The sequence below is a fragment of the Malania oleifera genome, chromosome 11, assembly GCF_029873635.1.
Source record: "Malania oleifera isolate guangnan ecotype guangnan chromosome 11, ASM2987363v1, whole genome shotgun sequence".
Lineage (NCBI taxonomy): Eukaryota > Viridiplantae > Streptophyta > Magnoliopsida > Santalales > Ximeniaceae > Malania > Malania oleifera.
The window spans coordinates 72,431,438-72,449,723 of NC_080427.1; the positions used below are offsets into that span (position 1 = coordinate 72,431,438).

General features: G+C 39.5%; 1 protein-coding gene across 1 annotated transcript; it reads left to right on the forward strand.

The window, feature by feature from the left end:
• Positions 1-16,280: 16,280 nt before the first annotated feature.
• LOC131167287 (chlorophyll a-b binding protein CP29.1, chloroplastic) lies at positions 16,281-17,906 on the forward strand. The gene is made up of 2 exons (XM_058126038.1): positions 16,281-16,944; positions 17,408-17,906. Exons 1-2 carry the CDS (start codon positions 16,447-16,449, stop codon positions 17,768-17,770), a joined length of 861 nt encoding a protein of 286 aa, XP_057982021.1. The 5' UTR covers positions 16,281-16,446; the 3' UTR covers positions 17,771-17,906.
• Positions 17,907-18,286: the final 380 nt, after the last annotated feature.

Consider the following 18,286-nt stretch of genomic DNA (forward strand, 5'->3'; position numbering starts at 1 on the left):
CGAATGTCAGCCGTTCTGGGGAAACTACTACAACTGTGGTAGGCTGGGCCACATGTCACGAAGTTGTCAGGCACCGAGGAGAGATACGCTTGTACAGAGTCAGAACCATGGAAGTAATCAGGTGCCTCGGGGGAACTATCAGGCAACCACGGCTCCAGCGAGGGTATATTCACTAACTCCAACAAATGCGAAACACGTTGGGAACGTGGTGACAGGTACCATGTTATTGCTCTCGAATAGAGCTGTTATTTTATTTGATTCAGGGGCAACCCCATTCATTCATATCTGCTAGTTATGTAAGGTTGTGTGGGGTTGAAACCTAGGTGATGAATGAGATGTTGTCGTTGACTACACCGACTAGGAGTGTAACGATCTGTAGTAAGATGTTAGGGAACTGCCCAGTGGAAATCTAGGGGAGGCTACTACTAGCGAACCTTGTAGTATACGACCTGTATGGTTTTGACATCATACTGGGGATGGATTGGCTATTCTCTAGTTTTGCAGTGATTGATTATCGTAGGAAGGTAGTAGTGTTCAAACCTCCTGGGAAGTAAGAGTACGAGTTCAAAGGATCGTGTGTACGTTCGATGCCACGGGTTCTATCAGCATTACAGGCGAGGAGGCTACTCTTGGATGGGTGTCAGGGGTACCTAGCTTGTGTGAATGAACCACCGTAGGATGAGTTGAGACTCGAGGATATTCAGCTAGTCAACGAGTTTCCAGATGTGTTTCCTGATGATTTACTCGATTTACCTCCATATCATGAGGTGGAGTTTGCGATAGAGTTGCTACCTAGTAAGGTTGCAATAACCACAAAAAGGGCTATACAAGATTAGTGGGGTGATTCCCAAAAAAAAAAAAGTTAATTAATTAATCGGATTTTAAAAAAGAAAAAATTTAATTAAAATTTATTTTTATTTTTTATTAATAAAATATATTATTAATATTAATTAAATATATTATTATTATTATTATTATTATTATTATTATTATAATTCTCCTGAAGCTAGAAGCTTCAGGAGATTTGTTTTTGCCTTCTTTTGGTTTACTTTTTTTTTTCTTTTTTCTTTCTTCTTCTTCTTCTTTCTCCTGTCCTGCACGCAACAAACTCTCTCTCTCTCTCTCTCTCTCCTCTCATTCTCTCTCCCTCTCTCCTCGATTTCATGACAGATTTTCACTCGATCGAAAATCGAAAGATATCGCTGGACTCTATTTTCCGCTGCCGTCATTTCTATCAGAGCAGATCGGTGGTAGGAGCGGCGTAAACGTATCTCCTGGGGTAAGACAATTTTCCCTTTTTATTTACTTTCTTGCAAATTATAAGTCCGATTGACGAACAGACACCACCACGAGAATCTATGGATGATTCTCTACAAGTCTAGTAGGACAGAATTCTCGTGGGGTCATCATGGGCAAAATCCCAAATTTGGGGTATGAGGGTTATTAAGGGGCTTATTTTAAATTAATTAGAATTAATTAAGAAATGCTAAAATGTTGAGCATCTAAGGTTGAAGTAGGATTTCTGAAATTTTGGGTCCAGGTGAGCGCCGCGGGTGTAATTTTGGGACCTGTAGGCAAAATTTAGAAAATTAAGTGGGACTGTTAAATGTTAGTTAAAATACTAATTTGAGGTATATGGAGCCTAGGAAAGGTTAGATGGGTATTATTTTATAGAAATAATTTTATTAATCTGGAAAAATTGCAAATTGCAGGAGTTGAGTTTCGAGCGCCAAGGGCGTAGAATCTGGGTGTTAACGAGTCTCTCAGTAAGCCAGGTATGAGGAATTAATTATAGCAGTATTTTTAGAATTACCATTTGAATTAATATATGAAAATGAGTATATTATATTTGGCCTGAAAATTATTATGATATAAATATCAGATAAATTGTGTGGCATTTGAGTAGTATTAATTTGTGATACTTTGGAGTCTGAAATTAATATATATTGAATATTAGATGAAAATTGTGTGCCACATGACATGTGTTGAAAATGTGAAATATAACGATGGATATTTTCTGAGAAAATATTACAATGAGAATGATTGATGTGATTAGTGAAAAATAATGAAATGTGGTATTTATATGTGAGTGGAAATTATTTGCATGAGAAATGAGTTTGTACAAATTATTGATATGAGTATTTTGGGAAAATGTGAAAAATACATGAAATACGATATATGTTATTACGAGATGATGAAATGTGCATAGAAAATGATGAGAATATTTATATTGAACTAAATTACGATATACTGGAATATGATTGATGAAATGTCAATACCGCATAATGATTACGGGTATGTGGTAGTGAACCCTATTGGATGGTTATGATATTGAGCACGGTACCGTTGCTAATGATGTTTGTGCAACACCACAAACTCTTGGAGCGTGTGGTGTGACAGTCAACTATGCCATTTTGTAGGGTTGTTGGGCCCCCTAAGTCCAGATTAGGGTTATAGGCTAGTCAGGAGTACTAAAGACGCGATATGTGATATGATACTTTGATCTAACCGGGTCGGCCAACCGCGGTTAGATCCAGCCTTCAGGCCGCACAACCTTAACCATAGGGGGAAGCATGGATAGAAAGATCCTCAGGGTGGCCATGAGTTACAGACGCGATGTTGGTATTTGATACCGGGGATACTCATGAGCTAGAAAGTAAAATGGAAACGGAAAGTGAAAGAATGATAAAATTGGCTAAAATGAGAAATGAAAGGAAGAATGGAAATTGAGAAATAAAGAATGATAAAATTGAGAAATGGAACCGTGTGAGTAATAATATAAATATTTGAGGCGAAGTGAAACTCTCCGTCTGAGGGCTTACTTAGCAAGGTGAGTGCCTTGATAGGTATCAAATGTGGCCATACCCAGCTACATAACGTGTTAAAGCAGAGAGAAGCTACCTGTATGGACGAGTAATCTTCCCTATTCTCAGGAACTTCGCAGGTAAAAATGTGTTGGAATGATTGGTTTTGAGAAATGGTTTTTTAAGCTTATAAAAGCTTGTACTGTATATCTATATGATTATGAGAATTTGTATATCAATGTATTTTCTCAGATGAAACGATGGTGTGAAAAGTAAAGTGTATTATAACTAAACTCATATGGCCACACACTGTAAATAATTTATTCCTTCTTACTGAGATGTGTCTCACCCAAATTATCTAAATTTTTCAGGGAATAGGGATAGACCGGGTGATAGAGCTCCGTGATCATAGGGAGCTGGGGCCCTGACATACAGGGTGAGTTTGGACTAGGGATGTGTGATTCCCTACGATTGTATTGTTTTTGGGTATGAGATAGTATTGTGTAAATATGTATGTTGATACATTGGTTATTGTATTCTGGATGATATAAATATACTGTCTTCCGCTGTTCGGTTTTATAAATAAAATGACTTTTTACCCGGTACCCAAATGCGGGTCGGGTCATATGGATGAAAGTAGGGTTGTTGACGTGGCCAATTTTTTTGAATGTTATGGATGATGCATGAATATTTAATTAATTTATTTATTATTGAAAATAAAAATTATATGAAAATTGGGGCGTCATAGAGGCACCGATCTCTAAAGCTCCATACCGGATGGCTCTAATAGAACTTCGAGAATTAAAGGAACAGTTACATGAATTACTGAACTAAGGTTTTATTCGACCGAGTGTTTCACCCTAAGGAGCTCCAGTTTTTTTTGTGAAGAAGAAGGATGGATCGATGTGCATGTGCATTGATAACCATGAGATCAACAAAGTGACGGTGAAGAACCGTTACCCTTTGCCTCATATAGATGATCTCTTTGACTAGTTGCAGGAAATGCAGGTCTTTTCGAAGATCGACCTACGATCAAGGTATCATCAGGTGAGGATTAGATCTGAGGATGTAGCGAAGACTGCTTTCTAGACCAGATACTACCACTATGAGTTTCTGGTTATGCCATTTGGTTTGACCAATGCGCTGGCAGTGTTCATGGATCCGATGAACAGGGTTTTCCATGAGTACCTAGATCAGTTCATAGTGGTGTTCGTCGATGACATTCTGTTATACTTGAGGAGTCTGGAAGAGCATGAAAACCATTTGAGGTTGGTGTTACAGATTCTACGAGAGAGGAAGTTGTATGTTAAGCTGAAGAAGTGTGAGTTCTGGTTGAATCAGGTCGCGTTCTTAGGCCATGTGGTGTCTAAGGGCGATATCTCCGTTGATCCTAGCAAGATTGAAGTTGTGGTTGACTGGGCTAGACCAAAGAGTGTGCAGGAGGTTCGGAGTTTTCTTGGACTGGCCGGTTACTATCGTCGGTTCGTAGAGGGATTCTCTAAACTGTCTGGACCTTTGACACGATTGACCAAGAAGGGGGTGAATTTTTACTGGACTAGTGATTGCGAGCAGTGCTTTCTCGAGTTGAAGCACCGGCTGGTTACTACTCCAGTATTGACCATTCCTTTGGGGGATGAGGGTTTTGTGATCTATAGCGACGCGTCCCTGAAGGGTTTGGGATGTGTGCTTATGCAACAGGGTAAGGTAGTAGCTTATGCTTCTCGACAACTTAAGGAGTATGAGAAGAATTACCTTACGCATGATCTAGAATTAGCTGCTGTAGTTTATGCCCTAAAGATCAGGCAACACTACTTGTACGGTGTTCAGTGTGAGATTTTCACTAACCACAAAAGCCTCAAGTACTTTTTCACACAGAAGGAACTGAATATGAGGCAGAGGCGGTAGCTAGAGTTGATCAAGGACTACGATTGCACGATCAGTTATCACTTGGGGAAGGCTAATATGGTAGCGGATGCGTTGAGTTGGAAGTCAAAACATGCAACAGTATCTACAGTTGTAGCTCAGCATCATGTCAGACGGGATCTAGAAAGCCTTGGTGTGGAGTTGGTGTCTGGAAATCATCAGGCTTTCGTTGCTAGCTTGGCAATCCAACCGACCTTGTTTGAGCGTATTAAAGTCGCGCAGGCTAGTGATGCAGAGTTAGCTGAGATTGTGGAGAAGGTGCATCAAGGTTTGGCTGCAGATTTTAACATCTCTGGTAGAGGTGTGTTGAGGTTTGGGACCAGGCTATGTGTTTCAAATGATGATGAGATCAGAAGGATGATTTTGGAGGAGGCACATCGTTCTTTGTATACGGTACATCCGGGTAGTACAAAGATGTATCGGGATTTGTGCGAGTCCTTCTGGTGGAGTGGTATGAAGAGGGATATTGCCCGGTTCATGAAGCAGTGTCTGACATGTCAGTAGGTGAAAGCTAAACATCAGAGGCCGGTAGGGCCGTTCGGCCTCTGCCTATTCCTTTGTGGAAATGGGAGCACATTTCCATGGACTTTGTTACCGGATTGCCGCCAGCGCTTCACGGGCAGAATACTATTTGGGTATTCGTGGACAGGTTGACGAAATTTGCTCACTTTGTACCGACAAAGGTTAGCTACCCTTTGAGTAGGCTAGCAGACATGTATGTACATGAGATAGTGAGAATACACGAAGTACCAGTGTCCATTGTTTCAGATTGGGATCTGAGGTTTACTTCTCGATTTTTGAAGAGCTTACAGGAAGCACTAGGGACGAAGCTTACTTTCAGTACAGCGTTCCACCCCCAGACTGATGGACAGCCAGAGAGGACGATACAGATCTTGGAGGATATGTTACAGGCTTATGTATTAGACTTTGGTGGTAGTTGGATCCAGTTTTTGCTACTAGTGGAGTTTGCCTTTAACAACAGCTTCCACGCTAATATTAGGATGGCACCGTTCGAGGCTTTGTATGGTCAGAGGTGTTGATCTCCTTTGTATTGGGATAAGGTTGGTGAACGTCAGGTTTTAGGACCTGAACTCGTGCAACAGGCGTCTGAGAAGGTGGGTTTGATCCATGAGAGGATTAGATCGGCTCATAGTTGGCAGAAGAGTTATGTAGATGTTTGCCGCCGTGATTTGGAGTTCGAGGTAGGGGATAAGGTATTCCTTAAGAATCGCTCCAATGAAGGGAGTGATGAGATTCAAAAATAAGGGCAAGCTTAGCCTGAGGTACATCGGACCATTCGAGGTTATTGAGCGAGTGGGTCAAGTAGCCTACAGAGTTGCACTATCCCCAGCACTCTCGAGGGTCCATGATGTGTTTCACGTATCCATGTTGAGAAGGTATGTGTTGGATCCATCACATATTATCAGTTATGATGAGTTGGAAATTGAGGGTACTTTTGAGGAAATACCTGTTCAAGTTCTAGACTGTAAAGTTCACAAGCTTCGTACCAAAGATATACCACTAGTGAAGGTATTGTGGCGAAACCATGAGGTTAAGGAAGCTTCTTGGTAACTAGAAACGGAAATACGCTGGAAGTATCCACAATTGTTTTGAGTAGTAGTTGGATAGCAGGGTGGTATGAGGATGTATGTATGTATGTAATACTCTGCTATCGTATTAGTATTTGGTGTTAGCCTTTGGGAGAGTCATGTTGTATTGTAAGCTCCCGAGACCACGTATGTATGTAATCACGGTATTTCTCCGCCATAAGTGAGGGAATGTATGCATGTATGTATTGTATCAGGGCTACGTATAAATGGCCGCCGTTTTCTATAGAGTATATATGTATGTATCACAATGGGGCTGCGTATAAATGGTCACTGTTTTCTTTAGAGTATGTATGCATTGTAGAGGGGCGTCATATAAATGGTCGCCGTTTCACCTCAGAGTGTGTATGTATGTAGTCTTATGAATGTGTTCATAATGAGAGATTGCAAATTTCGGGGACGAAATTTTTGTACGGAGGGGAGGTTGTAAGAACCCGATCCATAGTATGTGGATTTAATATTTGAAAGAATGGTAAAGTGGTAATTTGGGCAAGCTTCGTCGACGAAGTTCCTTCTGTTCTCGGCGACGAAATTCAGTGTCTCGTCGATGAGGAGATCCCGAGGGATTTTGGGAAAAATATGGAACCTCGGCTCGTCGACGAGGCCACTGTCTCATCAACGAAGGTAATGGTGGACTCATCAACAAGGACGCCAATTCGTCGACGAATTCACCCTAGTCAAAGGGCTATAAATATCCAAAAGGGTTGCTTCCAAGCTAAGTTAACTTGATTTTCTCTCCCTCTCTCTTTAGAACTTGAAGCTCTCTCTCTCTCTCTCTCTCTCTCTCTCTCTCTTGATTTCTTCATCGTTTGTCACCAAATTCATAAATCTGACGTTACTGCGGGGATCAAGGAAGGATTCTATACGTTTCTAGCGGATCGGAATCTCATTTCGAGCAGTTTCGTGTTTCGGGACAAAATCGAGGTAAGGCTCGGTTTTCCTTTCTGATTCGAAATATGTGTAGTAATATAAATTGTAAGCATGTATTGTACTGTGGTTTGTAGGTTTTGGAGTCTCGGTTCGTGATTTTGGGGACCGTAGAGTTCGTAGTTGGAATTGGGGTTAAGGTAAGGGAATTTAGTTTATATCAGTTTATTTTCGAAATCAGGATCAGTAAGCTTGTAAGCTACGATCGTATGTATGTTTTGGTAACTTATTTAGGAAAATCTATCAGGTAAAATATGGGATTTTTAGGTTACAATTTTTGGGAAAATTTGGGGATTTCGGGTATCATCTTTACTTTGTTTGGAAAACTATCTGTTTTGTTTAAACTATATTATTGAGATGACTCTTATCCATATTTGTATAAAACTATATACTTGAATTGGAAATGATTTGTCATAAACCAAATAAGTGTGGTATGTATGGTTGTATGTAATTGTTCCAGGTATTTTGTAAAATAGCTATGTGGCGGCTAATTACCGTACGCTGATATGTATAGGAGTGTGAGCTTCAAAATGATTCCAGGTTTTGTGAAATCGGCTAGTGGCGGCTAATTACCGTACGCCGAAACAGCTATGTGGCGGCTAATTACCGTATGCTGCGCCATGTACCGGTGTGAAAATCGCAGGCGAGAGTGTCCGGCTCTATATCCGACGGTGTGAAATATCACTACGTATCCCGGCTGGTCACCGAGGGGTGTGAGCTACACTGTATTGACAATGTAATCACTGTGAAGTCTCTAGTTTCACAGAGTAGTTGCGTATTGGCAATGTAATCGCTGTGAGGCTTCAGATTCATGGAGTAGTTGCGTACTAGTGTAAGCTACATTGTATTTGCAATGTAATCGCTGTGAAGCTTCAGGTTTCATAGTATAGTTGCGTATTAATGTGACGACACTGACTGTATGTTTTGGGTATCGTACGTACTAGAATGAATTTTTGAAAATAGTGGAACTATATGAAACTATATGGAAATATTTTTGAACTGTATCGTATTGTATATTGTTATGTTTTGCGTAAAATAACACCGGTATGCCACACACTGATATAACCTGCTTTCTTTCTTATTGAGAGGTGTCTCACACCAAATGTACAAACAATGTTTTCAGGTCCATCAGGTAGCCGTAATTAGCATTCTAGCAATAGAAAGCGGGGGTGTCGTTAGCTGTTGTTAGTGTCTTATTAAGTACGAGATTTTGTAACCGGGTTGTCGTGATGGTTTTTGTACACACTTGGAGTATATACGGTATTTATGGGATTGTGTACCTTTGTATTGTATGGGTTTGTGTATCGTAGTTTTGTACAAACTCTGGTATGGTATGTAGATAGATGAAGCATTTTTTACTGCGTAACTGATGAGTATGGATGTATATGTGTATGTGTATATGGCATCTGTGTACCTCACGGGGTCAGACCCTCTTATTGTATTGTATCATGTATGCTAAGTTGATACAGAGATAGGTTAGGTTACTATAATCACACCTGTGACCCATCTGCGGGTTCAGGGCGTGACAACAATGATGCGTCCTTGAAAGGACTTGGCTGTGTATTGATGCAGCATGGTAGGGTGGTAGCACATGCTTCCAAGCAATTGAAAGAATATGAAAAGAACTACCCTACTCATGATCTTGAATTGGCTGCAGTAGTACATGCATTGAAGATTTGGAGGCATTACCTGTATGGCGAACGATGCAAAATCTTCTCTGACCATAAGAGTCTAAAGTACTTTTTCACTCAAAAGGAACTGAACATGAGGCAGAGAAGGTGGTTGGAGCTTATTAAAGATTTTGATTGTACTATTAGTTACCACCTAGGAAAAGCAAACGTGATAGCTGATGCGCTGAGCAGGAAGTATGTGCGATCAGTGCTGGCAACTATGGAGATTCAGTATCCGATCATGAGGGATCTGAAGAGACTCGACTTAGAATTGGTCGAAAGTGGTCCTCAAGTATGTATTGCCAGTTTAGTGGTGCATCCTACTCTACAAGAAAGGATTAAAGTTGCTCAGAAAGATGATCCAGAATTAGCAGAGGTAATGGTTAGAGTACAGAGTGGTCAGGGAGAGGAGTTTTGTATCACAGATGGCAGGGCTTTGCGATTCTGTTCTAGATTATGTGTTTCTGGTGATGCTGATATCAGAAAGAGCATCCTAGAAGAGGCTCACAAATCTTTATACACAGTTCATCCTCGCAACACGAAATGTATAGGAATCTGCGAGAGTCTTATTGGTGAAGTAGTATGAAGAAAGAGATTGCTGAACATGTAGCACAGTGTTTGACGTGCCAGCAAGTAAAAGCTGAGCACTAGAGGCCGGCAAGCCAGTTGCAGCCACTTTTTATCCTAGAATGGAAATGGGATTATATATCTATGGATTTTGTTTCAAGGCTGCCGTCAACATTGCATGACCAGAATGCAAGTTGGGTGATTGTAGATCGTTTTACTAAGACTGCCCATTTCCTTTCTATTAAGATCAACTACTCCATTAACAAACTAGCAGAGATTTATATTATGGAGATAGTCCATTCTCAAGGTGTTCCTGTGTCTATAGTGTTAGATCGGGACCCGCGTTTCACGTCACAATTTTGGAGGAGCTTGCAGGAAGCTTTAGGGTCTCAGTTATCTTTTAGCATGATATTCCATCCTCAGTCAAACGGGTATACTGAGAGGACGATCATATATTAGAAGATATGCTTCGGGAATGCGTGCTAGACTTTGGGGATAGTTGGACTTAGTTTATGCAGCTAGTGGAGTTCGCGTATAATAACAGCTATCAAGCCAGCATTGGTATGGCACCATTTGAGGCGCTCTATGGTAGGAAATGTTGTTCTCCTTTATATTGGGATGAGATGGGTGAGCGGCGAGTTGTGGGGCCAGAGTTGGTACAGCAAGCGTATAATAAGGTTCAACTTATCAGAGATAGAATCAGCGCAGCTCAGAGCCGACATAAGAGTTATGCCGATAACCACTGCAAGAAATTGGAGTTGGATATCGGCGTTCATGTGTTTTTGAAAATAGATCCGTAAAAGGGGTTATGAGATTTGGAAGGAAAGGTAAACTTAGCCTTAGGTTCATTGGCCTATTCAAGATTCTAGAGAAAGTGAGGCCAGTTGCCTACAGGTTAGCTTTACCACATGTATTGTCCAGGATACACGACGTATTCCACGTTTCTCTGTTGAGAAAATACGTTCCAAACTCTTCTCATGTGATCAGTTATGGTGAATTAGAGTTCAGTGATTCACTAGTTTATGAGGAGGTACCAGTATAGATTCTAGACAGAAAAGAGCAGAAATTATGTAGTAAGAAGATTCCTCCAGTGAAAGTTCTGCGGAGAAATCACACAATAGAAGAAACTTCTTGGGAACTCGAGGAACAAATAAGACAGAAATACCCGTAATTGTTCCATGGGGTTCAATTATAACCAGGTAAAGTGTGCATAAATTATGTAATGTTTCTTTTGCAGGTTAGCCAATGCATGTATTAGTTTAGTTAGTAAGTAGTCTTTTGGTTTTGGGAGAATTTTATTTTATATATGTAATCTCCAATAATTCTAAATGTAACCACGGTATTCCTCCACCATAAGTGAGGGTAAGTAATAAAAAAAGTAGACTATTTTCTTTAGGGTATGATGAATCATATGGATAACAAAATTCGAGGACGAAATTTTTATAAGGGAAGGAAAAAGTAGTGACCCAAAGAATTATGGTATTTAAATAATAAAAGAGGGAGAAAGGGAAATTATAAAGGGTGTCACAGCAGGTCCTCATTTACGAACATGAAGAGTTTGTTGATGAAGCGGCTTATTGGTATCGTCAACGGGGACACGTGTCTCATCGACGAGAAGATACCGAGAGGCTATATTCAGTTCTAAATTTTGTCAATGAGGAATAGGTGTTTGTCGACAAACTTCCTTAGTAGCCTCATCGACGAAGTGACGTGTCTCGTCGACGAAGGCAAATGTATATATAGCCCTAAATCGGATTTCAGCGCAGATTTTTCATGCAAACAGTGTTTCTCTCTCTCTCCTCTTTAGTTTTTCCTCCTTCTCTCTAAGATTGTGGTCCAGATTCTCGCCGATTCGATGATCTTAGGCCACCACGACACTCTTGGAAAAGTTCTCTTCATGTCTATTGAAGTGGATCGTTAGTGAGGCTACCTTGAACTTCATCCCAAATTCAGGGTAAGGCTTTTTATTTAGTTTATGGTTTTCATACAGTTGTAGAAAATATAGTACTCAAAGAAATACTAAAGTTTTGTTCAGGGGGATATTGTCTACCCTGCGGGTGTAAGACTAGACGTTGTAGGGGGCTTTTCAGAAATTAGGGAAAAGGATAAACTAAGTCAGGAACTTATGGAAATGTATTTACTATTTTACAGCATTTAATTTTAGATAAATATGTATATTGTAGAATTATGTTGGGAATAATGTTGTTGATTGGAAAATATGATTAATACTTAAATTGTGTGGCTTGAGTAAAATTTTACTATGGAAAATTATGATGATAGAATATTATGCTTTTACTGCTTCTAGGAAAATATTAAAAAGATACAAAATTTTTATATGATATATCGGCGTATGGGCCGAGGGTTTTATATGATATACCGACATACGAGCTGAAGATTTTATATGATATGTCGGCATACAAACTGATGGGTTTTTATGAAATACCAGCATACGGGCCAAAGGTTTTATGATATGCAATACCGGCGTACGGACCGTGATTTATAAAATGCGAAATGCCGGCGTAAAGGTTGAAAATTTTTATGATAAGTTATGCAACATTATATGAAGATATTAACTTGACAATTATTATTATGAAATAGCAACGTATCATTATTTGAAAATATGTTATATGTTATCAAAACCTGGTTGGCTTGGTTTAGGCTATCACAAAGCACGGTACCGTAGCTGTATGATCACGATCACGATTATGTTAGTGCTACCACTTACCGTACAAGGCAGTGGGAGATTGGCAGTCGATGTAGTTTATAGTAGAGCAAGCATCCCTCTGGTGTATGGACTAGGAGGGGCAAACCCATCGTACTTACAAACTTTTTCTTTGACTCGATAGTGGTCGGCCAGCCATTGTCGAGTCCTACCTTCGAGCCTCACAACCCAGTCATGTGGGGGTAAGACATGACACCAGCCAGCTAACCATCTAGGACGTTTTCTATGTACAGTTATATGAGATGATTTATGTATATGGAATTTAGTATGTTATATCATGTTATGATTATATATGTTTTCCCAGATATGATACAGACAGTTTTATTAAGTATGTTTATATAGTATTATATGTATAACACGAAAATATTCTCATGTTGCCAAACGCTGATATTAGCTTATTTCCCTTACTAAGGAGTGTCTCACCCAAAAATTATACAAACATTTCAGGAGCCCTGGATAGGAAAGCGGATAAAGTTCCGCGGCGCTAGAGTTCGATAGTCCTACCCTACCTGAAGGGTAAGTCATTTTGCTAGGGTCAGACAGATTTTTGGGTGACGACCCTAGGACTTGTTTTTGGTTAATTTGGGTTATGTATGACGGGTGTAGTAAACTCTGGAATTGTGTTGAATGGAAATTTGTTATGTGTATGTTAGTACGTTTCCTGCTGCTTAGGTATTGGTATTGGATTTCAGGTTTACCCTTGATACCCCTGGGTCTAGGTGGATTATGATTTGACAGAACTTTTACATGGATACTATTATTATGGAAAAAAAAATTATGGGAAAATAAGCAAGTTATTACATTACTGTTGTGGGAAGGTCTGTTTATTGGAAGTCAAGGGTACAGTCTTAGGTTGCACTATTTACAACTGAGTCAGGGTTCAAAGCAGAAGCCGAAACTGCTACAGACAAGTAGAACTCTTCTATAAGCATTAGATGGTTATATAAACATCATTATGTAACTCTAGAAAGGTTTAAGCTTGGTGTAAGCTTCAAAGTTGTAAGGTTTGACATTGATCATAGTGAAAACCCAAGTGTTGCTCCCGTGGATGTAGGCTATTGCCAAACTACGTAAATCTTTTGTGTTCTAGTTGTGTTTTTGCTTCTTCTTATTATTCTTTAATTACTTCTTGAGCATAGTTCATTATTGAGTGTTTTCAAAAGTGGTTGTTGGTTCGTTCATGATTGATTGTGTGCTTCCGCTGCATTTGTTCGAGTTGAACGGGAACAAGAATTCTAGTTGAACTAGAATTCAAATTGAACTTGAACTAGTATTCAACTTGAACGGAGAACTAGAATCAACAGGTACAGTCTCAAGTCGCATTATTTACAACTGAGTTGGGGTTCAAGGCAAAAGTCAAAGCTGCCACAGACAAGTTCAAGCTTTTCTTGAACTTGGTTTTTGTCTCTAGTTGCTAGATAAGAGGCGGTCCCAACCTATTGTCCCAAGGTGGAGCAGCGGGTTTATGTTTTCAGTTTTCTCCTAAGAGGCGTATATTTGCCAAGGTGGAGAATGTGGTGATATGTGGCTCATATACTGAGGGAAATGCATGTACAAAGAGAAAATATGGTGAAAAATAGAATGTTGGTCTGTAGGAGGAAATCGTCGACAGTTTCCCTGTAACCTTCAACAGTTTGGCTCGGATGCAGTGAAACAATTGATGGTTCTAAACCTATTACTTCAAATGTTTGCTCTCAGTATTAAACTATTGATAGTATGTCAGCAAACCATATTTGCTCTTGGTATTAGACCGTCGATGGTATGTCTGCAAACTGTCGACGGTTTGGTTCGATTACTAGTGCTGATTTTTTTAATTTTGAATTGGGACGTTAGGTTGGTTGGGTTTTGGAAGGAGAGCCTCCAACAAACTTATATATTCGTTGTAAATGTTGTAACTATGTAGAAGTTCATGTCTTTGGACAGAAGATAGTGAAAATCACATTGCTGATTGCTCCTATGGATGTAGGTATTGCCGAACTATGTAATTCTTTATGCCTTTGTTATTGCTTTCATTATAATCTACGTGATTGTTGTTCTGTATATTTCACTGTTGAGGGTTGCATTGTATGATCATTTTATTTCGCTGTGCATACATTTTTCACAACAAATCTTTAGAGTGATGATCCAATAGAAGACAAAGTTGACCTATCCCTCAAATATTTTTTTGTTTAGTGCAAAAAAAAAATTTGATATTGGGTATAAGTACCACTAAGATCTTTATGGTCGCACTAATTTCCCTCTAAAACAGGAGTATCTATTTTATTAGGTGAGACCTTTATATTCTTACATTGCCTGAAACCACTTTATACCAAGCACAACATGTCTAGATTGGGTGGATTGGAAAGCTTATAGAAGTGATTGAAAACCAAACAGTAGTCATGGACATCAATCGTTTCAATCTGGTCATTCTAGGCGTCATAGTTGGAATGAGAGCATGTTATCGTTATTTGTTTTGCATTCTATAGAGACAACACCAATTTATTAGTATAGGTTTTCGTCCTGATGTGTAAATGTAAAGAATTCATATAGAAGACGAAAGCAAAGAGAGTAATTAGAGGCTAAGCTCCCCTATTTAAAAGAAATTCTTATGCTTAAATCAAAAATATTTATAAGAAAAGAAGAAGTGGCAATGGCAAAGGCATGAATAACTTAACTTTTTTTATGAAATTGATGTTCAATAACAAAAGTTAGAATGATGGAAGTTATTTCGGAGCAATTATCTATTAGTGGGTCTTAACAATAGTGGTAGGGGACCATTTATCATGGTTGTGGGAGAAGTGAGCTACTCTGTGGGGATGTGTTTCATTCTCTCCTCTCACATCATAACCTCTCAACATCCAATTTATAGGGGTAAACAACTAGCCTCTTGTAATTGGGCGTCGTGAGTCTATTTTAAATAGGAAGAAAATATCTAGCACAATCTTACAATTCATACAAATTTGTTGATTTAGAAAAGAAATGAAAAAAATAAATAAATAAAAACTTCTCCTTTCAATACAGCCATTTAGTATAGCACTGCATAAAATAAATGGAGATAAGTAGAGAAATTATAACTACTCGTAGTCTCCTTTTGAATCTTTTTTAGAGTTGAGATATTTGAAGGGAAAAGACTTCTTTTATTATTAGTTTTAGGCTTCTTTTATTATTAGTTTTAAGAATACCAAACTTGTAAAAAATCAAAATAAATGATAAATTTTCTACTATAACACACACTCACAAACACACACACACATACATATGTTGGCAATTGATCTCTCATTCCGTACTCCTCGTTACTCCTACAAGACCTTCAACATGAAAGAAGTTTCAATCTTTGACTACTAAAATATTTCATAAGGTCGGACTTGTGATAACATCACTTAGGACAACATAAGATAGAAAATAATCTCTTTTCTCTTCTCTCTCTAATTAATAATTATCCAAACAAAAACAAAAGAAGTATTTTCTCTTTTTTTTCATTTAAAGGAAGCAATATACTTTTTTTTTCTCCCAACTACTTACATATGGTGTTGTTAGATATGAAAATAAAATTTTTTAAAAAGACTAAATAGTTAATTTATGAATTAGCTTATACCATGACAAACCCATCAAACATTTTTATGACTCGTACTTGATTACTATTTAAAATGACAAACATACCCTTAAAATTATTATGTGAATTCTATTAAAATTTAATTTTTATTTTTTAAAAAAAGCTTTCAACAATCTTTTCAAGATTATTTCACACCACTTTTATATCATTGCCTCAAGGTTAAAACTTCAAAAAAAAATTAAAAAAAAAATAAGAAAATAAAAAAAAAATTGGGGCAACGGGCGACTGTTGTATACCCATGTCAATTGTCAAGTTACCATTTTTTAAGAAAGATGCAATGTGTCACCCCTTGACCATGGAGGCATGGACACTCTATGTGACCTTGGGTCATTTAAATGGTGGTTCCAAAGAGAAAAGCCAGAGATAATATCTTGCAATCTCTACCACAAGAACGTGAGGTTCTGTAGACCGATGGGTCCCATCTCGCAAAATAGATAAGGCGAAGATAAGGCCGAGGCTCTCACTTCCGTCAGATGGATACGCCCCTCCAATCCAACGGCCACCATTTGGCGCCACGGATAAGACCGAAAACCTCTCATAAGTCATAAGAACAATGTTTCCCCAACAAACCAAGCACCCTACCCGTTCTGCTAGCCTCACCCACTTACGCACCGGCGCAGTTTAGCCCGAACCCATGACTACCGCCGCCGCTGCCGCCACATCGTCCTTCATGGGCACCCGGCTGCCCGACGTGTACTCTAATTCGGGCCGGGTCCACGCCCGATTCGGGTTCGGACGCAAGAAGGCACCGCCCAAGAAGAGCGCCTTCAAGCCTGGGTTGGACCGCCCGTTGTGGTATCCGGGAGCGAAAGCGCCGGAGTGGCTGGACGGGAGCTTGGTCGGGGACTACGGGTTCGACCCCTTCGGGTTGGGTAAACCCGCGGAGTACCTGCAGTACGACCTGGACTCACTGGACCAGAACTTGGCAAAGAACCTGGCGGGCGATGTCATCGGGACCCGGTTCGAGGGGTCCGACGTCAAGTCAACGCCGTTTCAGCCCTACACGGAGGTATTTGGGCTGCAGAGGTTCCGGGAGTGTGAGCTCATCCACGGGAGGTGGGCTATGCTCGCCACGCTCGGTGCTCTTGCCGTTGAATCGCTCACCGGAGTTACTTGGCAAGATGCCGGAAAGGTACGTAAGAGAGTAGGAACCTGGTGGGCCGTTGGATTTACTGACTTTTCCGATCATTTGGTTGCACGGACTGTTTGGAAGTTTTGACGTGGTTTCACCCCAATCAGAAATTACAATTTAATTTTTTTTTTTTCGAGTTTAATAATTAGAATTTTAAAGCTTTACATGCAGCCTTTGTAACAGTCCTAATTAACGAGGGATTAGGATTAGGATTAGGATTAGGATTTTAAAGATTTTAATTATCATTGTTACGAAACTCTTGCTTAAATGATCATTGACCTTAATTATGCATGGAAAATAAAATTTAACTATGGGTAAGGATGGACTTGCTACTTTGTTGATTTCAAGTTCTATCCGGATATGTTAACATTTCTACCCATTGTGTTTGGAATTTGAGTTTTGAATTTAGATTTTCGGAAGGAATGTAGAATGAAAGTTATTAAATTTGGATGCACGCATGTAGGTGGAGCTAATAGAAGGGTCATCCTACCTAGGGCTACCCCTCCCATTCAACATAACGACACTTATATGGATAGAGGTTCTGGTGATCGGATACATTGAGTTCCAGAGGAATGCTGAGCTCGACCCTGAGAAGAGGCTCTACCCTGGCGGCCCGTTCTTCGACCCTCTCGGCCTCGCTGCCGATCCCGAGAAGAAGGCCACCCTTCAGCTGGCTGAGATCAAGCACGCCCGCCTCGCCATGGTCGGCTTCCTCGGCTTTGCCGTCCAGGCCGCCGCCACCGGAAAGGGCCCCCTCAACAACTGGGCAACCCATTTGAGCGACCCTCTTCACACCACCATTATTGACACCTTCTTCTCCTCTTGATGTATATAATGAGTCTGCTGGCTAGCTACCAACCTAGCTAACTGCTTTGCCCACTGCCCATCCTCCTTGTATTTTGGCTGAGAACCTAAATGTTATATACATATATATATATTGCTTAATTAATTTCCTGCTAAAATTACTCTTACTTTTTTTATTTCCATCTTTGTAAAAAATTATAACTACATATCAGCTCCTAAAAAAGACAAGTTTATAACTACAGTTTATGGTTTAAGCATAATGCAGCTGTTCATGTTGTGGGTTTGACTTAATTAGGCCAGTTCTGGCTTCTTTGCTATGCATTAGTGCATGCATACTTGAACATTTATCACATAATAATATATAAGGTGGCATTAAAGTGAGTTAGGTGATTCTGTTTTGAATAAAATATTTTAAATTTACTTATTATTTTATAAAGTCTTAGTTTACTTGAGTTAAGTTTACCTAGTTTTTGAATCAAACTAGGTTTGTATATAATCTTTCCAAAAATTAACATTTTAAACATATGCACTTTTTTTT